General features: G+C 45.6%; 1 protein-coding gene across 2 annotated transcripts in view; it reads left to right on the top strand.

Annotated features, from left to right (window-relative positions):
• Positions 1-17789, top strand: part of LOC106581042 (vacuolar protein sorting-associated protein 53 homolog) — a 31925-nt gene that overhangs the window by 599 nt on the left and 13537 nt on the right. The window contains exons 2-13 of one of the 2 annotated variants that reach the window (XM_014162716.3): positions 2200-2280; positions 3467-3516; positions 3614-3680; positions 10342-10428; positions 11687-11802; positions 12195-12314; positions 13568-13646; positions 13778-13921; positions 16638-16780; positions 17014-17155; positions 17231-17326; positions 17498-17592. In XM_014162716.3, coding sequence (XP_014018191.1) covers positions 2200-2280; positions 3467-3516; positions 3614-3680; positions 10342-10428; positions 11687-11802; positions 12195-12314; positions 13568-13646; positions 13778-13921; positions 16638-16780; positions 17014-17155; positions 17231-17326; positions 17498-17592 — 1220 coding nt within the window. The remainder of the gene's footprint in view (positions 1-2199; positions 2281-3466; positions 3517-3613; positions 3681-10341; positions 10429-11686; positions 11803-12194; positions 12315-13567; positions 13647-13777; positions 13922-16637; positions 16781-17013; positions 17156-17230; positions 17327-17497; positions 17593-17789) is intronic. The other variant, XM_082966621.1, reaches the window with a different exon arrangement.

Genomic DNA, 17789 nt, shown 5'->3' with positions numbered 1-17789 from the left:
AGGTTAAAATATCAAAACAAACTCTGAAACATTCCTATTAATTTGGGTGCAGGTCAAAAAACATCAAACATTTATGGCAATTTAGCTAGCTAGCTTGCACTTGCTAGCTAATTTGTCCTATTTAGCTAGCTTGCTGTTGCTAGCTAATTTGTCCTGGGATATAAACATTGAGTTATTTTACCTGAAATGCACAAGGTCCTCTACTCCGCCAATGAATAAACACAAAACGGTCAACCGAATCGTTTCTAGTCATCTCTCCTCCTTCTAGGCTTTTTCTTCTCTTGACTTTATATTGCCCCTAGGCACTGTGCGGTCACCCGTAGGTAATGGTTGCGCTTTGGGTGCAGGTGGTGGGAGTTGAACCACCGTTGAAGAGGCCGGATATGGAGCAGGCCCAGGGGAATCAACAAGGCAGGTTAGGGCAGATACCACCCACCCCTGCCGAAAGTGGTCGAGGCAAGATAAGATAGCCTGAACGCTGCTGGTGGGCAGGCGTGCTCTCATGAGAACTGAGTCCAGTTCCATGCCAATGAAGGCGATCCTCTGGGTGGTTGTCAGACGACTACTTGTCGTTTACAATAATGCCTAGCCCACCGATGTGGGTCAGGAGCATGCCTCTGTCTGACAGGACCTGAGTCCTGGTCGGGGCACAAATGGCCAATCATCCAGGTAATTGAGGATCAACAATCCTCGGGATGTGAGAGGTGCCAGGACAGCGTCCATGCACTTTGTGAAAGTGTGGGATGCCAAGGGGAGGCCGAAGGGAAGAACCATGAATTCGTAAGCCCTCCCTTCGAAAGCGGATTGGAGGTACTGCCAATAAACTGGGTGAACAGGAACATGGAAGTACGCATCTATCGGGTCCAGCGTCACAAACCACAGTGCAATGGCTACCCAAGTGAGTAGGCTCCTCATAGCCTCTCGAGCCGCTGACGGCATGTCAGGCTGGTAGCCCTGCTCACGTGGTAAGCAGTGCCAGCATCCCCCAGGAACAGCCTATTACTGGCCAACAGGGAACAGCTGTCGTTGCCATCTAAGCTATCAACCTCCTGACGCAGGGCATGCACCCTCCGTTCAAGGTGGTCCCAGCAGTCCGACTCTGGGCCCAGTAGACGGACTAACAGCTCGTTGCCGCACCACTCCTGAGGGAGGGAGCTCGTCCCCAGCCTGGCCGACCCACTTGCACATGGCCTCCAATCGCGCCAGGTCCAGGCGTTCTAAAAACACCACACAAAACAGACATCCAGTATGGCTCAAACCCAGGCAGTGCATACACAAGGTATGCGGATCCCCAGGGGGATGCCAGCATCACACCTGTCACAAAGGGAAGCTATAAGCTCAGCCAAGTCAACAAGGCCACGGAGCAGGGGTCCGACGCCCTGGGAGAGATATGTCGTGACCCGGTTGGAGGTACAGGAACCCGGTGAGGGATAAATTACCCTGTCAGGTAATGGATTTGATATATGTGTTTTTGTTTTACGCCAACTGCAATATTACCTAGCCGGTTTAATATCTAAGCAGAAAACAAAAAACAGCACCATATGATGGAGTAACTCCACCAAGGAACTCCAAAGTAAATGTCTCAACGTAGTGGCAGCCCACCACCATACTCTTGTATTCTGCAGGAGAAAGAACAAGAAAACCCATGTAGGGTAATTAGCAGAGACAGCATGTAAAAACAATTCACAACACACACAAAACAAGCTAGCCTGCAAGTTGTGTAAGGTAAATACAGTTTGTGGCAGCAAGAGCCACCAATATATTAATGGATGCACAGAGTCGTAGTGTAATGCTAACGGAACACAAGCACTACAAACCACGGGCGGAAGATACAGATCAACCGCATGCAGCGAGTGGAGCACTCAAGAGGAGGGGCAGGCCATGTGGCCAGCTGCTCCAGGCTGCAAACTGCCAGTGAGTATACTTCCACGCAAGATATTACACTTACCAGTGACTTACCAAGCGAATTTCAAAAAGTTTGTACCTCAAACCATACGGACATCCGCCGAGAAAATGAAAGAAAACGTGTCGCGGTCATGGGATCTATATATAGCGGCGGACCCCAGCCGTGACACAGGTGTACAGGGGAGTAAATCTGTAAATCCTCACCTCGGATGTATCCCTCCGCCGTGGAGTGATCCAATAGAGTGAAACATAACCAACAACATGTATTTAATGAGCCATATTTATATGCCTTAGGTTTTCCCCAGTCAAGACCCATTGGACAGAGCAGATTTTAATGCTGTGGAATACATCAATACATTGTTTCCTACTGAGCAGGTAAGACTGGAGTCCTTCACAGAAACTAAAGTCCCTTTATATTACACCAAGGCTCTAGTCTTGGATACTACTTTTGCGTTCCTCAGCTATATCATTTCATATATATGTTGTTGTTACATGATGATACAAAGTTATAGTCTAGCAGCTGGCTGACACCAAACTCAAAGTCTTCCTGACTTCAGTCTGGAAAGGGACTTTGATACATCTATGACCGAAAGTTACTTTTTGTAGCAGGTTAGGAGAGCATTTTCACTAACCCTAAACCTTTTCCTAACATTAACCTAATTCTCCTAACCTGCTGCAAAAAAGTCAGTTATGGTCATAGTTGTATTGAAGTGGCGTGTTTACAGGGAATCTCGTCTGGAAAAGCTCCTTGATGTTGTAGGCACGATGCGTCGAATTACCGATTGAGGGGGTTCATTTAAGCTGCTCTCTGTTGAACTGGGCTATGGCCCCCGAGCACCGACCCCTTACATTACAAGTGTTGAATTTTTAAATCCAAACAATGAGAGGTACACTTTTTTTATTGTCACATACACGGGATAGGTGCAGTGAAATGTGTTGTTTTCAACCCCCCAGGGGAAATCTCCCTGGGGAAAAAACGTTTGGGATAACAAATCAAAGCTCAAATCAATTTTTGTGTGAATATGGAAACGACAAACTGACTCCTGTGAACAGACAAGTGTCACAGCTCTCCCTCGCTGTTTTCCACGTGAGTCTCGTCAGCCAGGCTAAAAAAAGGCGATACAAATGTAAAAATCTGAACCTGCACGATCATAGCAAAAATCATGTCCTCATGTTTCCAGTAAAGAGAGACAACTTCCTCTTGAATTATGGCTGAACAATATCTTTTAGCCTCCCAAAGATGCAAAAATCTCTTGATTAGGTCACTAGGTATTGAAATAATGATGTTGTAGTATTTTTAAAAGTGTCTACTTTAATTTCTTTGCTTGCTCTCCTCACTTTTCAAAAAATGTATTTAAACATTAAAAAATATTGGTATGGCCTAGCAAAACAAAGGTAGAAGGTAATAATCATGATGAAATGCCCACTAGATGGTGCTGCCTGCGTACCTTTAACATTAGAAAAGGATCCTTCATCATCCAAATCAGTCCATACAACTTGGTTTTGTGTGACGAATGGAGTTTAGTTAATACATAATCATGATACCCCTGTTTCCTCACAGTCACTGGCTAATATAGATGATGTGGTCAACAAGATCCGTCTGAAGATTCGGTGAGTGACCTCACTTTGTTGTTGTTGTTGTTATTATTATTATTGTATTTTTAATGAGTTTGACAGAATATGATTTATTTTGTGTGTGTTCATTCAGGTGTCTGGATGACAACATCAGGACGGTGGTGAGGGGCCAGACCAATGTGGGCCAGGATGGCAGACAGGTGAGTGAGGGGACCGTCTGGGATTACTCTTCAGTGTGTGGCTACCTGTTGTTCTTGGATCATTTTCCTGGAAAATATCCCTGACTCTTGTGTAAATACTTAGGTTGTTGGTTGTTATTTATGAGCTAATTTAAGGATTAAGGTGTGTGCATGTGTCAGCACATGTGTGCATGTTTGGAAGGGTGGTGTCTGTGTGTGTGTGTGTGTGTGTTTTGGTATGCTTGGTATGTAGCACTGGGCTCAGCGACAGAGTGCTTTGATAGATGAACAGCAGTAGCAGCTTACTGTGAGACCCAGTAGGGACTTTTGGTGGAGAGAGAGACAGCCAGTCAGTCTACACTGGTGGGCCCCCACAGAGGGTTGACTTTGTGGCTACAAGACTGTAGCATGTTGCTGCTGCCTCAGTCTCACACTCTGTACACACCTGCTGTCTCTCACATGCCACTATACACACACACACACACTTCATCCAACAGACTGGTGAACTGAGATGTTTTGCAACCTTTTCCCCAGTGTTATTACTCCTAACCCAGACAAATATGTTGGTACTCCTTCTTCTGTTTCTCTGTCCTCACTAATGCCATGGAGAAGGACAGGATGAGTCAGAACCTTCCCGTTCCCTACTGTTAGAACTACTGCTGTCCTACAGGGAATGATTCCCCTCCTTTATTCAGGGGTTTCATTTGGACCTGTGGTTTGGTGTCCCGCTGTTTCTCGTCTGAGAACGTTGGGAAAAACATTGATGTACTGTAATGCAGACCCTCGCTCTGTCAGGGAACTGTGATTTTGAGGGGATCGTGACACCTGATGGGGGAGCTGTTTCGGTGTGTTTCTGTGATGGTGGTCTCGTCCTGCTCTGTTACCGCTGGATTATCAGAAATGTTCTGGACAGAATCCACTAACCCATGGGGTTGGTAAGCACGAAAGCATGGCACTGTACTGTACCGTTGGGTTTCTGGTCTGGTGGCCGCGTAGCCGAGGGCCTCTGAACCATCCACATCTCCCACAGAGCTGAGGGAAGATCCTTTCTGCAGACAGAAAGATGGAGAGAGCGAGAACAGGAGAGGAGAAAAGGACATAAAGTTGTTGTGTGTCCCAAGGTGTCAAATCCACCTACTTAACTGAGCGCTCCTAATGACAAAGGGCAAGACAGAGAACAGAAAGTTCACAAAAGATGGAGGAAAGAACAAGGGTGGAGAAGGGCTGGAAAGATTCCCCTTAAATTTAGTCTGTAGGGGCGGCAGACTGGCAGTGATCAGCAGAGCCGGGTGCGGATGGAGATTTAGATGCCCAGTCCCCAGGGGAGGGGTAGATGAAATCGGAATGCCAGGGATATTTGGAGCAGATGGGGTAATTTGGGTGTATGTATGTATGTGGGTGCATATGAGAGTCCTAGGACTAGGAAGGGGCTCTTTGATGATGTTGATTATGATGGAATGAATTACACACACACTGGAAAATCATTCCATTAAGTCTTCTCTAAGCAGTTCTGACTGGTTTGTTGTCGTTTGCCAGCTCTTTTACTAAGCAGCTGTCAAAAGCAGCTACAAGTGGTCTGGCCAGCCCATCGTCATGGTAACATGGACCAGAAGGCCAAACATGTCTCACTGGTTCACTGCAGTTTTAAACTGCCTGAATCCCATTTAAGTCAACTCTAGTTGCTTCCATTCCTCCCCATTCTTTTTAGTCTTTACAATCTCACAGTAAACAATTTATAAGTGATGAATAAGTCGCTCAGACATACTATTGTTCTCCTGATTATGAAACTTTGCAGACAAAATAAAAAAGGAAACTGTTTCTTCCCTGAGGAAATTGATTCATTGTTCTCAACAAGCTAATTGTGGCTGCATTGAGTCAGTATGGAACAGTGAGGCTCGGTGTTGGAGGGAGGGTGGGGCGTTATAGGAGTGGGAGAGAGGCTCATTAACAAACCAAACATTTGTTATCAATTACATGTAGCCTAGCCATTCATGTCAGAAAATGTTAACTGCATTGAGCTTGCATGGCTCAGTCACCATAACCATTATCCAGCTATACACTGTACATTTCCCATGTGCAGCTGGATGTCCCCACATGGTCAGGTCATCTGTGGGGCTTTATGGTCGTCAATGAGGCAGTGGGTGGGGATCCGGCCGGCCGGCATGTGGATGGGTTATGGTTATTGTGTGTGCATGCGGATGTCTTACTGTAGCACCTGGCATCTGGATGTACTTATTAGGAACACTGAGATGGAATGGGAACCTCCTTGAGAAGCAAACATAACATAAATATTTAATCTAAATTCAGAAAGGGAAGTTTACTGCTTCAAGTTGGGTTCTCTGCTCTTTTGTCTGCTGTGTAACCCTTCCTGTCTTTTCTTTGTCTCTCAGTTTTTCATACCATGTACTTTATTGTCCATTTACATGGAATTTCATTTTGTGACCTCAGCATACAAACACAACACACATCAACAATATATTACATGCAGTATGGAAAACTCTCGGTCACTCTCTTCCTTTGTCATTCATCTCTCTTTCTTTCCGTCTCTCATTCTCTGATGTTCATCTCTGTTGATGTGTTGCTGTTTCTTTTCCCCAAAACAGTATGAACATATCCTTTAACACTGGGTTAATGTGTCGGTTACCATGTACGTTGGACACACTAGTGACCCACCCAACCACAGAAATAGAATGACTAGAATGGACATGCCCATACAAATATATGCTCATTCTATTTCTATGGACCAAGCATCCAGCTCTTTATACTAGATTCTCAATGCCTTTGCCCTCTCCTGTAATATACCAGAATATATTTCTGTCCCTGTTATTATGGAGTACTTTGTGCAGAGAATAGGCTACTTATTGTGGCCTCGCCTGTTTGCTTTATGAACAAATGTGTATGTTCAGTATGATAAGAGCTTGGTAAATATGAAGAATGCCTTGTATACTGTTTATTGAATGTTGAAAAAGGTCTTAATTTACTATCTACGACCTAGGCCTACCCAATAAACTACAGGGTATATGGATAGGAGGAATGCGTGACTTGTCATTGTGGGGGACATCCACATCTCTTCATATCTGTCAGTGAAGAAACTTCTCTCTCACCGCCCGCCCTGCCTTCCCCTCCAAAAATCTCAAAATACAGTCCACATGTGTGGCTGACAGTGCTCTATTTCTGTGGGGTTGAAATGTGGCCTCTCCCCCATCTGGGACTGGGTTGGAACAGGGGATGGATGGGGGCGTAGTAGAGATAGCGATCTCAGCCAGGCAGACGTGTGCTGGGTTGTGGTCTCCCCACTCCCTTCCCAATGCTCAGACACTTGGCTAAACACAGGAAATTAACATTAGGGGGAGATAGGCCAGGCAAGCTGGCTTCTCAGGGTCTTTATCAGGGTCTTCAGACTATGGGCTCTACTCAGCGTGTGTGTCGGTTATGTGTGTGTGTTTTTGGTATTGGTTGTTTGGGCCTCAGGCTGTTATGGAATTAGTATTCTGCTGGGTTCTTAAGGTGTTTTAAAGGTAGTTTGTCTCTCAGGGCCTGTTTGAATCAAAATGACATCTAGAGGTCGACAGACTGATTTTAACGCCGATACCAATTATTGGAGGACCAAAAAAAGCCGGTGCTGATTTGTGTGTGTGTGTGTGTGTGTGTGTGTGTGTGTGTGTGTAATAATTACAATTACAAAAATACTGAATGAACACTTATGTTAACTTAATATAATACATAAATAAAATCGATTTAGTCTCCAATAAATAATGAATCATGTTCAATTTGGTTTAAATAATGGAAAAACACAGTGTTGGAGAAGAAAGTAAAAGTGCAATATTTGCCATGTAAAAAAGCTAACGTTTAAGTTCCTTGCTTAGGACATGAGAACATATGAAAGCTGGTGGTTCCTTTTAACATGAGTCTTCAATATTTCCAGTTAAGACGTTTCAGGTTGTAGTTATTATAGGACTATTTCTCTCTATACCATTTGTATTTCATATACCTTTGACTATTGGATGTTCTTATAGGCACTATAGTATTGCCAGCCTAATCTCGGGAGTTGATAGGCTTGAAGTCATAAACAGAGCTGTGCTTCAAGCATTGTGAAGAGCTGCTGGCGAAAGTGCTGTTTGAATGAATGCTTACGAGCCTGCTGCTGCCTACCACCTCTCAGACTGCTATATCAAATCATAGACTTAATTATAATATAATAAACACACAGAAATATGAGCCTTAGGTCATTAATATGGTCAAATCCGGAAACTATCATTTTGAAAACAAAACGTTTATTCTTTCAGTGAAATACGGAACCGTTCCGTATTTTATCGAACGGGTGGCAACCCCAAGTCTAAATATTGCTGTTACATTGCACAACCTTCAATGTTATGTCATAATTCTGTACAATTCTCGCAAATTAATTACGGTCTTTGTTAGGAAGAAATGGTCTTCACACAGTTCGCAACGAGCCAGGCAGCCCAAACTGCTGCATATACCCTGACTCTGTTGCACTGAACGCAAGAGAAGTGACACAATTTCCCTAGTTAATATTGCCTGCAAACATGAATTTCTTTTAACTAAATATGCAGTTTAAAAAATATATATAACTTGTGTATTGATTTAAAAAAAGGCATTGATGTTTATGGTTAGGTACGTTGGTGCAACGACTAAATCATCACCCGTTTGTCGAAGTAGGCTGTGATTCGATAAATTAACAGGCACCGCATTGATTATTTGCAATGCAGGACAAGCTAGTTAAACTAGTAATATCATCAACCATGTGTAGTTAACTAGTGATTAAGATTGATTGTTTTGTTTAAGATACGTTTAATGCTAGCTAGCAACTTACCTTGGCTCCTTGCTGCACTCGCGTAACAGGTAGTCAGCCTGCCACGCAGTCTCCTCGTGGAGTGCGATGTAATCAGCCATAATCGGCGTCCAAAAATGCCTATTACCGATTGTTATGAAAACCTGAAATCGGCCCTAATTAATCGGCCATGCCGATTTTAATCGGTCGACCTCAAATGTCATCCTCCCTCCCTCTGAAGTAATCACAGATCTGAGAGGGTTGGATTGGTGAAAGCAGTTACTGTAGAGACCTTGCTTTCACTTATTCAATCAATGGTAAGCTCAAGGAAGTGAGGCAGAAAGGAGGCATTTTGTAAAGTATTCTAAGTATGTTGATGGTCCTGGCCAGTGGCAACCCTCAACAGGTCATGACCAACCAAGTTTCTCAGCTTCCTTTCCCTGACTTTCCTAGCTTTTTCCTGGTAACAGACTACGTGGTTACTATTTATCAGAGCCTGCCCTGCATGCCCGCTGGTTTAACTGAGGGGTCTACCGCTGTGTGTGTGTGTGTGTGTGTGTGTGTGTGTGTGTGTGTGTGTGTGTGTGTGTGTGTGCCACATACAGAGCGTCGGCCTGTGACCTTGAGTTTGGCTCTGTGACCCTGTCATCATGCTAAGCCTCTAAGCAGAATAGATGCTGCTTCCTGCAGAGACAAAAAGGAATCCACTGCTGTCAACAAGCAGATTGTGTGTGAGGAAGAGAGTGTGTGTGTGTTCCCTGTTCGTCCACTTTTGAAGAGCCTTGTAAAAGTGGTACATTCTTTAGGCAGCTGGTGCCGGCTGTTAGGATTCCATCTTTGTGAGAAGGAGAGGAGAGCCCCCCTACCCCCACACACACACACACAGACAGACACACCCCACATTGGGCCAGTGTTAGGCCAGTTACCCTCAATTATTCTGGCATCAGATGGCAGTGCCAAAGCCCAGCTCAGACCATCAAAGCCCAGCTGCGTGGCGTAAAATAGAAATATTAAATAGCAATTAGTTTACTTCTGTGAAAGAAGCACCACTCTGTTCTCCACCCCAGTTGTTCCAAGAATGTGTGGCCAAACACTAGTCACTAGGACTACATTTTTAGAGGATTGGAGAGACTACATCTTTTGACCAGAGTTTCACTTTATTTGACATTTTGCTTGACACCCCTCTCTGAGCGATGTGACAACGCATGCCATGAGCAGGTCCTCTGGCTAGCCAGTCACTTAGTCTATAACATGGGTTTTTGGGGTTGAAATACATGGCTATGGGGTTGGGAATGGGTAGTAGGATATCTCTCTGTGTGCAGCTGCTGGCAGGAGAGGGAGACCACTCTTCTTACCGACTGGAATGTGAGAGCAAACTGTGGGAGAGGTTTCTCATCCCCACGCCGTTCCTTCTGGTTTCTCATCACGCCATTTTGTTTGGTTTTCCATTCCCCTGCTGGGGTGCCTATAAATACAACCTGACAAGGAAGAGAGGAGAATAGCATGACCCCAGAATGTCCCTGGTTCTTCCTACTAAACAAAGATGGGGTTGATTAGCCTGTAATCTTGAAACCTAGAGCCAAATTCTTACGTGAACACTAGCCTCTGATCTGCTGTAAGGCGAGACTAAATAGCCTGGTCCCAGGTCTATTGTGCTGTTTTGCCAACTCCTATGGCCATTGTCATGCCAAACAGATCTGGTACCAGGCTAAGGGACGATAGAGAAGTTGAAAAGAATCCCTCTTTGCCTTAGTGCTAGATGTCAGCTACATCCCACTGTGTCTGAAGAGATGTCTGCCAGAAAGTAAACTTGTTTAGAGAGTCCTGGTATCTAAATGACCTCTTTCAAACTTGTCTCTTTCTCCTTTCTCTCCTTTCTCTCCCTCCCAGGCACTTGAGGAGGCTCAGGTAGCCATCAGCCAGCTCTTTGGCAAAATCAAAGACATTAAGGACAAGGCTGAGAAATCTGAGCAAATGGTGAGTAAACAAACAAAACACAGCCAGACTCTCCCACAGGAGCCATCTTGTCTACCCTGTCTAAAGCTTCAGGGTGTCCCTGTTTTGTGTTTGTGTATGTGTGACAGGGTGCCCCCTGGGGACTATGACATACAATGTAGTGTTATTATAAGTGGAGGTAAAACCGCCTGCTGTGTGTGGGTTGGTTCTTCCTCTCCTTGTGGGGACCTAAATTCCACACAAGTATAGTAAAACAAGGAAAATTCTCCTCCGTGGGGACATTTCACACGTCCCCATAAGGAAAAAGGCTATTTTAAGCATAGGGGTTTGGTTTACAATTGGGGTTAGAATTATGGTAAGGGGTTAGGCTTTAGGTTTTGGATTAGGGCTACAGGTTAAGGTTAGGGAAAATGTGATTTTGAATGGAAATTAATTTTAGGCCCCACGAGGGCAGAAGAACAAAGTGTATGTGGGGGGGGGGGGGGTCACAGGAAGGCTGCTGGGCTGCGTGGGTAAAGAGGGAGTGGGAACAATGGAGAGGAACCCCTCCCTGAATGGGTATGTTGTAGCAATTATGTCTCAACTCAAACAGATGTCTTATTACTCTTTCATCTCCTCGCCTAACCCCCTCTCTCTCTCTGCTCCTCGCCCCCTCTCTCTCTCTGCTCCTCGCCCCCTCTCTCTCTCTGCTCCTCACCCCCTCTCTCTCTCTGCTCCTCGCCCCCCCCCCCCCTCTCGCTGCTCCTCGCCCCCCCCCTCTCTCGCTGCTCCTCGCCCCCCCCCTCTCGCTGCTCCTCGCCCCCCCCCCCTCTCGCTGCTCCTCGCCCCCCCCTCTCTCGCTGCTCCTCGCCCCCCCTCTCTCGCTGCTCCTCGCCCCCCCTCTCTCGCTCGCCCCCCCTCTCTCGCTCGCCCCCCTCTCTCTCTCGCTCGCCCCCCTCTCTCTCTCGCTCGCCCCCCTCTCTCTCTCGCTGCTCCTCGCCCCCCCCTCTCTCTCTCGCTGCTCCTCGCCCCCCCTCTCTCTCTCTCGCTGCTCCTCGCCCCCCCCCTCTCTCTCTCTCGCTGCTCCTCGCCCCCCCCCTCTCTCTCTCTCGCTGCTCCTCGCCCCCCCTCTCTCTCTCGCTGCTCCTCGCCCCCCCTCTCTCTCTCGCTGCTCCTCGCCCCCCCTCTCTCTCTCGCTGCTCCTCGCCACCCCCCTCGCGCTGCTCCTCGCCCCCCCTCTCGCCCCTTGTATCTCCTTTCTTTCCCTTCATCCTCCCCCACCCACCCCTCTATCTCTTAGGTCAAGGAGATAACGCGGGACATCAAACAGCTGGACCATGCTAAGCGTCACCTGACCACCTCCATCACCACCCTCAACCACCTGCACATGCTGGCCGGGGGCGTGGACTCTTTAGAGTGGGTACTCACAGTGCCACCTATGGGCGTGGAGGGCCAACTGTGGGCTGCGGCCCATAGTTTGAAAAGCACCCATCTAGAAGTTACACGGGGATGAATCCTAAATTAAATATTTGTGGGCGACTCAGACTTTCTTGTAGTACATGCATTGATGTTCATGGAAGATTTGAGTAAATGTAGCTCTGTATGTGCATCTCGAGTTAGGAGTTTACACAAAGAAAGGAAAGTTAAGATAATTGGAAACCATTGTGCACTGTTACTGCCTCAAGGCAAGGTGCTCGGTCTATCTTAGTTTAGCACATATACCATTGACTACATGTTGAAGTGGCTGCTTGTATGTGTAGCCACTAGCCACAACTCCAAGTTAGAACTGTGTTCTGTGTGTGTCCCAGGGCAATGACGAGGAAGAGGCAGTATGGCGAGGTGGCTAACCTGCTACAGGGTGTAGTCAACGTCCTGGAGCACTTCCACAAATACATGGGCATCCCTCAAATCAGACAGCTCTCAGAGAGGTAACCATACACGCATGTACACACACACCCCTGCACATGCACACACACATACATGGGCAACACATTCCCTTTCTGAACTGACAGTCAGCCCAGGCCAGGCGTGTTGAGCCCAGAGGAATTCTGTTGTGCTCATCAGAATCAGACCCTGTTTTATATTTACTGAGGAGAGGAGGCTGCAGGCTGCTGAAATACACAGGAAGGAGATGCACTGAATAGGAACTCCTTTATGCAGACATTTTCCACTGAGGGCTTGGGCTGTGCTTTCCTCCGGCTGGGTGTGTTTGAGAGAGTGTCCTTGTGTGTGCGTGCCAGAGAGGAAAAGTGTGTTTGAGAGAGCGAGAGTGTTTCTTTGTGTATGTGCTCTTGTGTGTGTGATTGAAAGAGTAGGCCTTTGTCCTCTCTCTTATTTCCCCTCCACAGGAACTGTTCTGGGGTGTGTTAAGCACTAGTCCAGACCCCATACCATCACTACAGAGTAAGGTCTGTTTTCAGCCCTCAACCCAGCTAGTCCCTATGTCCCTCTGGCTGGGGGAGCTAGCTATGCTATCTGCTCTGTTTGCCTTGGAGTGGATGATAAAAACATGAATTTAGGAGAGTAAGGAAGTGTGTTTGTGTGTGGGAGGTGTCGTTGAATGTTTTTTTTCTTCCACAAACTTGTGTTTATCCAGTGTTGTGTGTGTGTGTGTGTCCAATGTCCATCAAAGCCACCCACACACTCTCTTACCACCACAGCTTTGTCATCTGGAAAAGGGAAAATACTGAGTCTTCAGAAGAAATTGACAAACATGTGGTGGGATGACCAGACAGAGGGACAGCTGGAGCATTGGACTGACTGATTGTCAGGGGCATCAGCAGGGCACTGCCCACCCTGTGGCATGGCATCCATCTTGTTTACTCTGGAAGGTTCTTCTTGTTGCTCTAAGATTGGACTCTGAATGCCCCACCAGATTCACTCTTCACATTAGGACAGATGTTCTGGTTCCCACCATGGAACTATGTACTGTACTGTGTAACCCAATAAACTGTTCTGGAATTTGTCTCTGCCAATGAGTAAACAAAACCACTGGCCCAAGTCATGCCAGTTTTGTCAGTCATGACTTACCAGTGGGTCACACCCAACCTAGCTACCATTTGGGAAACCGTTTCATGATGGAAAATATCTTCAGTTATGCTACAACAGCTCTAAACTCCGCTCCAGCTTTCATGATGGCAATGTTTTCTCAATGTTTCTCCACTGTTTGTGTCATCCACAGGGTGAAAGTGGCCCAAAGCGAGCTGGGGACTCAGATCCTGGCAGACTTTGAAGAGGCCTTCCCCGCTCAGGGGTCAAAGGTGAATGCCTTGTGTGATATCATATGTGTTTCATTAAACAATTGTATGTGTGACTATACATTATCTATTTCATGTATATTATAATTGCATGTGTGTTAACCCAAGGTATTTTGTGTACTCTATATCCCCAGAGAGCAGGGGGACCCAGTAACGTTCTGAGGGATGCCTGTCTCGTGGCCAACGTCTTGGACCCCCGCATCAAACAGGAAATCATCAAGAAGTTCATTAGACAGCACCTCTCTGAGTACATGGTGCTCTTCCAGGAGAACCAGGATGTAAGTTTCAGTTTATTGTACTGCTAAGCATTAAAGTGGAACTGACAGCATTTTAGCAACATTAAATATTAAAATCTGTTCATATACACTCCCAGGAATATATGATTCTGACAAGCGAGAATTTGAATATGGTCGTTTACATAAATTCATAGAATGTTTGGGAGTTATGTATAGTAAGGCATTTGTGAAAATTCTGTATCACTATAGAGTGGCAAAGCAGCTGTGCGTTTGGACAATTAATAGACACTGCAGTAAATAAAATCTAATAAAAACATCGGCCCCTGTCCAGGACCGGAGTCTATGCAGACCTGTGCGTCATAGGCAATCAGAGATACAGTAGGCCTATATGCAAATAAGCTATTTGCCACAAGGGCCTGCCTTCATACACATCGAACTAGACTGTGTGTTTACAGGCAGTTGCGACTTTAGATCATTAGAACGCATTCGCCAAAAGCCACAAAATACACCTGAATGGATTTCCGCGAATGTGTAAATACGACTTGGGAGTCCTCTTACATCTGGCAACTTCACAGTCCTATTCATCGAACAACAAGAGAAAAGGTAGGCTACCTCAGTTGCCTATGTAACAGTGTAGGTTCCGTCCCTCTCTTCGCCCCAACCTGGGCTCAAACCAGGGTCCCTTGCACACATCAACAACTGACAGCCCACGAAGCATCGTTACCCATCGCGCCACAAAAGCCGCGGCCCTTGCAACGCAAGGGGAACAACCACTTCAGGTCTCAGAGCGAGTGACGTCACTGATTGAAACGCTATTAGCGCGCACCACCGCTAACTAACTAGCCATTTCACATCGGTTACACCTATGCATATCAACAAGACCCAAAAATGAATGCTAGACAGGGCGAGATGAGCTAAAATCTAACAAGGGAACATTAGGTAAACCCTCTGAAACATTGTTGGCCATCAAAATTGCACTGATAAACGATAGTACCCTGCTCGTCGTTCTGCAGCTTGTCTGCCAATGCATGCTTGTCCCAATGGACTTTTTGACAAATAAATGTGAACTTGCCTGCCTGCCCATTAGATAAATGCCAAATACATTTGATTGACAACTAAGAGATATGCTAACTGTGGATAAGTCGTTCAAGTTCAGCATAGCTAGCTAGCAAAGTGATTCACATTTCTTGCAAGCTAACCAAATAACACCTGTATCTATAGCCGTAGCCACCGAAAAACGATATAAGGGCAAAAGTAAATCACTCACCCTCTTATCCAATGGCATGACATCCTCCCTGCAGCCAGCTAGCTAACGTTAGCCTCTGTGTTTTTAGCTAGCTAAATAAATAGATATGCTAGCCCAGTGGTGTCAAACTCAATCAGCGCACGGGCCATATTTAAAGAGCACAATGTTTTTGCGTGCCAGACAGCCTATTTGTTTTCACACAAAAAATTGCAACTGCAACCCAAATAGGAAAATATTTTATTTGAAAAAGATACGTCCCTTTATAATGTCCAATAATCTACACAGGCTGTTATATATAGAATTTTAACATTAAAACAAACGATAATATAAATATTTGTCCAGCCTTTGCAGCTCTGCTTGCAGATGTGCATAATATGGTGCGACCCTAATCAAAAAGTATTTAATAACTCCAAATAACAAAAACGTACCTATAGGTTCTAACGTTTCAACTGAAAACGTATTTAAAAATGTTTTGCACTGCATGGATCACCGGTGCTGTTGAATGCAGCATTGCTATATGGTGCACCCAAAATGTATTGTACTGTAGTTGAGTAGCCAGCCTAGGCTACTTCTCAACTGTTATACTCGCTTGTGTGTCCTTTTTGTTCCGCGGGCCTTGTGTTTGACACGTCCGATAGCCTATTAGCCACGTTATGACTGACTTGTTATCATTGCCCTTGCTAGTTTGATTGTATTGACATTCCCAGCCTTAGTTCAGTCGTCCGTTTATGTTCTAAATATTGAGTTATTGAAACGCTGCGTCCCAAATGGCTGGAGGAAGCAAACAATGTACCAGGCCAGCTGTGATTTACAACCAGATAACAATAGTTTTTGTAGTAACAAGACATGTATTGGTGAATTATATTAATCATGCATTGAACTGCATCCATCTATTCTGCCAACAATGCCTTAATGTACGTCATGGAATTAAAGTAAAATATAACCTATTTTTAAAACCTCTTATAAAGTTGGTTTTGAAGCTTAAACTGGGTTTTTTATATTTTTTACTGATATTATGATTGTCTGTTTCACATCTGTGAAGTAGTTAAAATGCTGTCACTGTGACTTTAAACTAAGGTGGCCATTTTGGTTCCATTACACAAGGGATTTTTGGTAGGTTCAAATGGGGATAATGGACAAAAAAATATATTTTAGTTTGTGGTCCAAACACAAACTAGTATTTCTTCCTTTGTAGATCATGTGAATCATAATTGAGATGTACATTGACTGATGTTAAATAATGCTAGTGTTGTGACAGTAGTGGGGCGGCAGGGTAGCCAAGTGGTTAGAGAGTTGGACTAGTAACCGAAGGCTGCAAGTTCCAATCCCCGAGCTGACAAGGTACAAATCTGTCGTTCTGCCCCTGAACAGGCAGTTAACCCACTGTTCCTAGACCATCATTGAAAATAAGAATTTGTTCTTACTTAACTGACTTGCCTAGTTAAATAAAGGTAAAATAAAACTGTCTGTGGACCCTCCACCTGAAGGTGTTTGTCCACTGACCTGACTCAGGTAGCTTGGCTGGATAAGATTGACCGGCGCTACGCCTGGATTAAGCGTCAGCTGGTGGACTATGAGGAGAAGTACGGACGCATGTTCCCTGAAGAGTGGTGTATGACTGAACGCATCGCTGTGGAGTTCTGCCACATCACCAGGTACACACACACACACACACACCCTGTGCTGGAAACTGTTGAGACAGACAGAATGTGATGACAGTGAGGCACTATCAACTGTTGTAATAGTTGTGCTCCTCTATCATCCGAACACTATTCAGTATACAGTTGATTTAGTCTTTGTTAGCCTACATGAGCACTGACCTGCTACCACAATCATTCATGCTGCAATGTGACGTGTTGATGACCCTATGTGTCTGTCTGTCATCCAGGACAGAGCTGGCCAAAGTGATGCGGACGCGGGCCAAAGAGATTGAGGTCAAGCTGCTTCTGTTTGCCATTCAGAGGACCACCAACTTCGAGGGGCTGCTCGCCAAGCGCTTCTCTGGGTGCACCCTCACCGACGGGCCCGGGGTTAGAGAGAGACACACACACACACACACACACTCATCATCGGGCCATCATTGCTGACTGTAGTGTTGTTTTCAGGGGAAGAAGCCGGAGACACCACTGGAGTCCACCAACCCTTTCCTGGAGGACGAGATTGGAGAGGATGGGTCAGAGATGGAGGAGGATCTAGATAGGGTAAGACATGTTTGAGATGACCCTGTCTGAACATCATAATGGGAATATCTCTAGAAGGATCTCGATTGGACCTTTTAAGGGATGACTTAAAAAAAAGATATACTCATCCCCAAGAGAGAATTCATGAGTAGTAATTACATCCTACATTGTTGACCATTTTCCGCTCCCCAGCCCAAGAAGCACAAGGCTCCTGACAACCCCTTCCATGGCATCATTTCCAAGTGCTTCGAGCCTCACCTCTATGTCTACATCGAGTCTCAGGACAAGTGAGTAGTGTGTGAGTGTGATGTAGTGTGTGAGTGATATAGAGATCTGGCACAGATTTGTGTGCCTAGAACTTTTCCTTTCTCCCTCATCAGCCACCCCCCTGTCATTCACTCTCTTGTTTCTGTTTCTCTCTGTTGGGGCTTTAATGGTTCCTATGAGCTGCATGACCACAGACGCTGAGAAAGAGGGATTGAGA

Source organism: Salmo salar, chromosome 20 (genome assembly GCF_965601325.2).
Source record: "Salmo salar chromosome 20, fSalSal1, whole genome shotgun sequence".
Lineage (NCBI taxonomy): Eukaryota > Metazoa > Chordata > Actinopteri > Salmoniformes > Salmonidae > Salmo > Salmo salar.
This window is presented reverse-complemented; position numbering and strand designations above follow the sequence as displayed.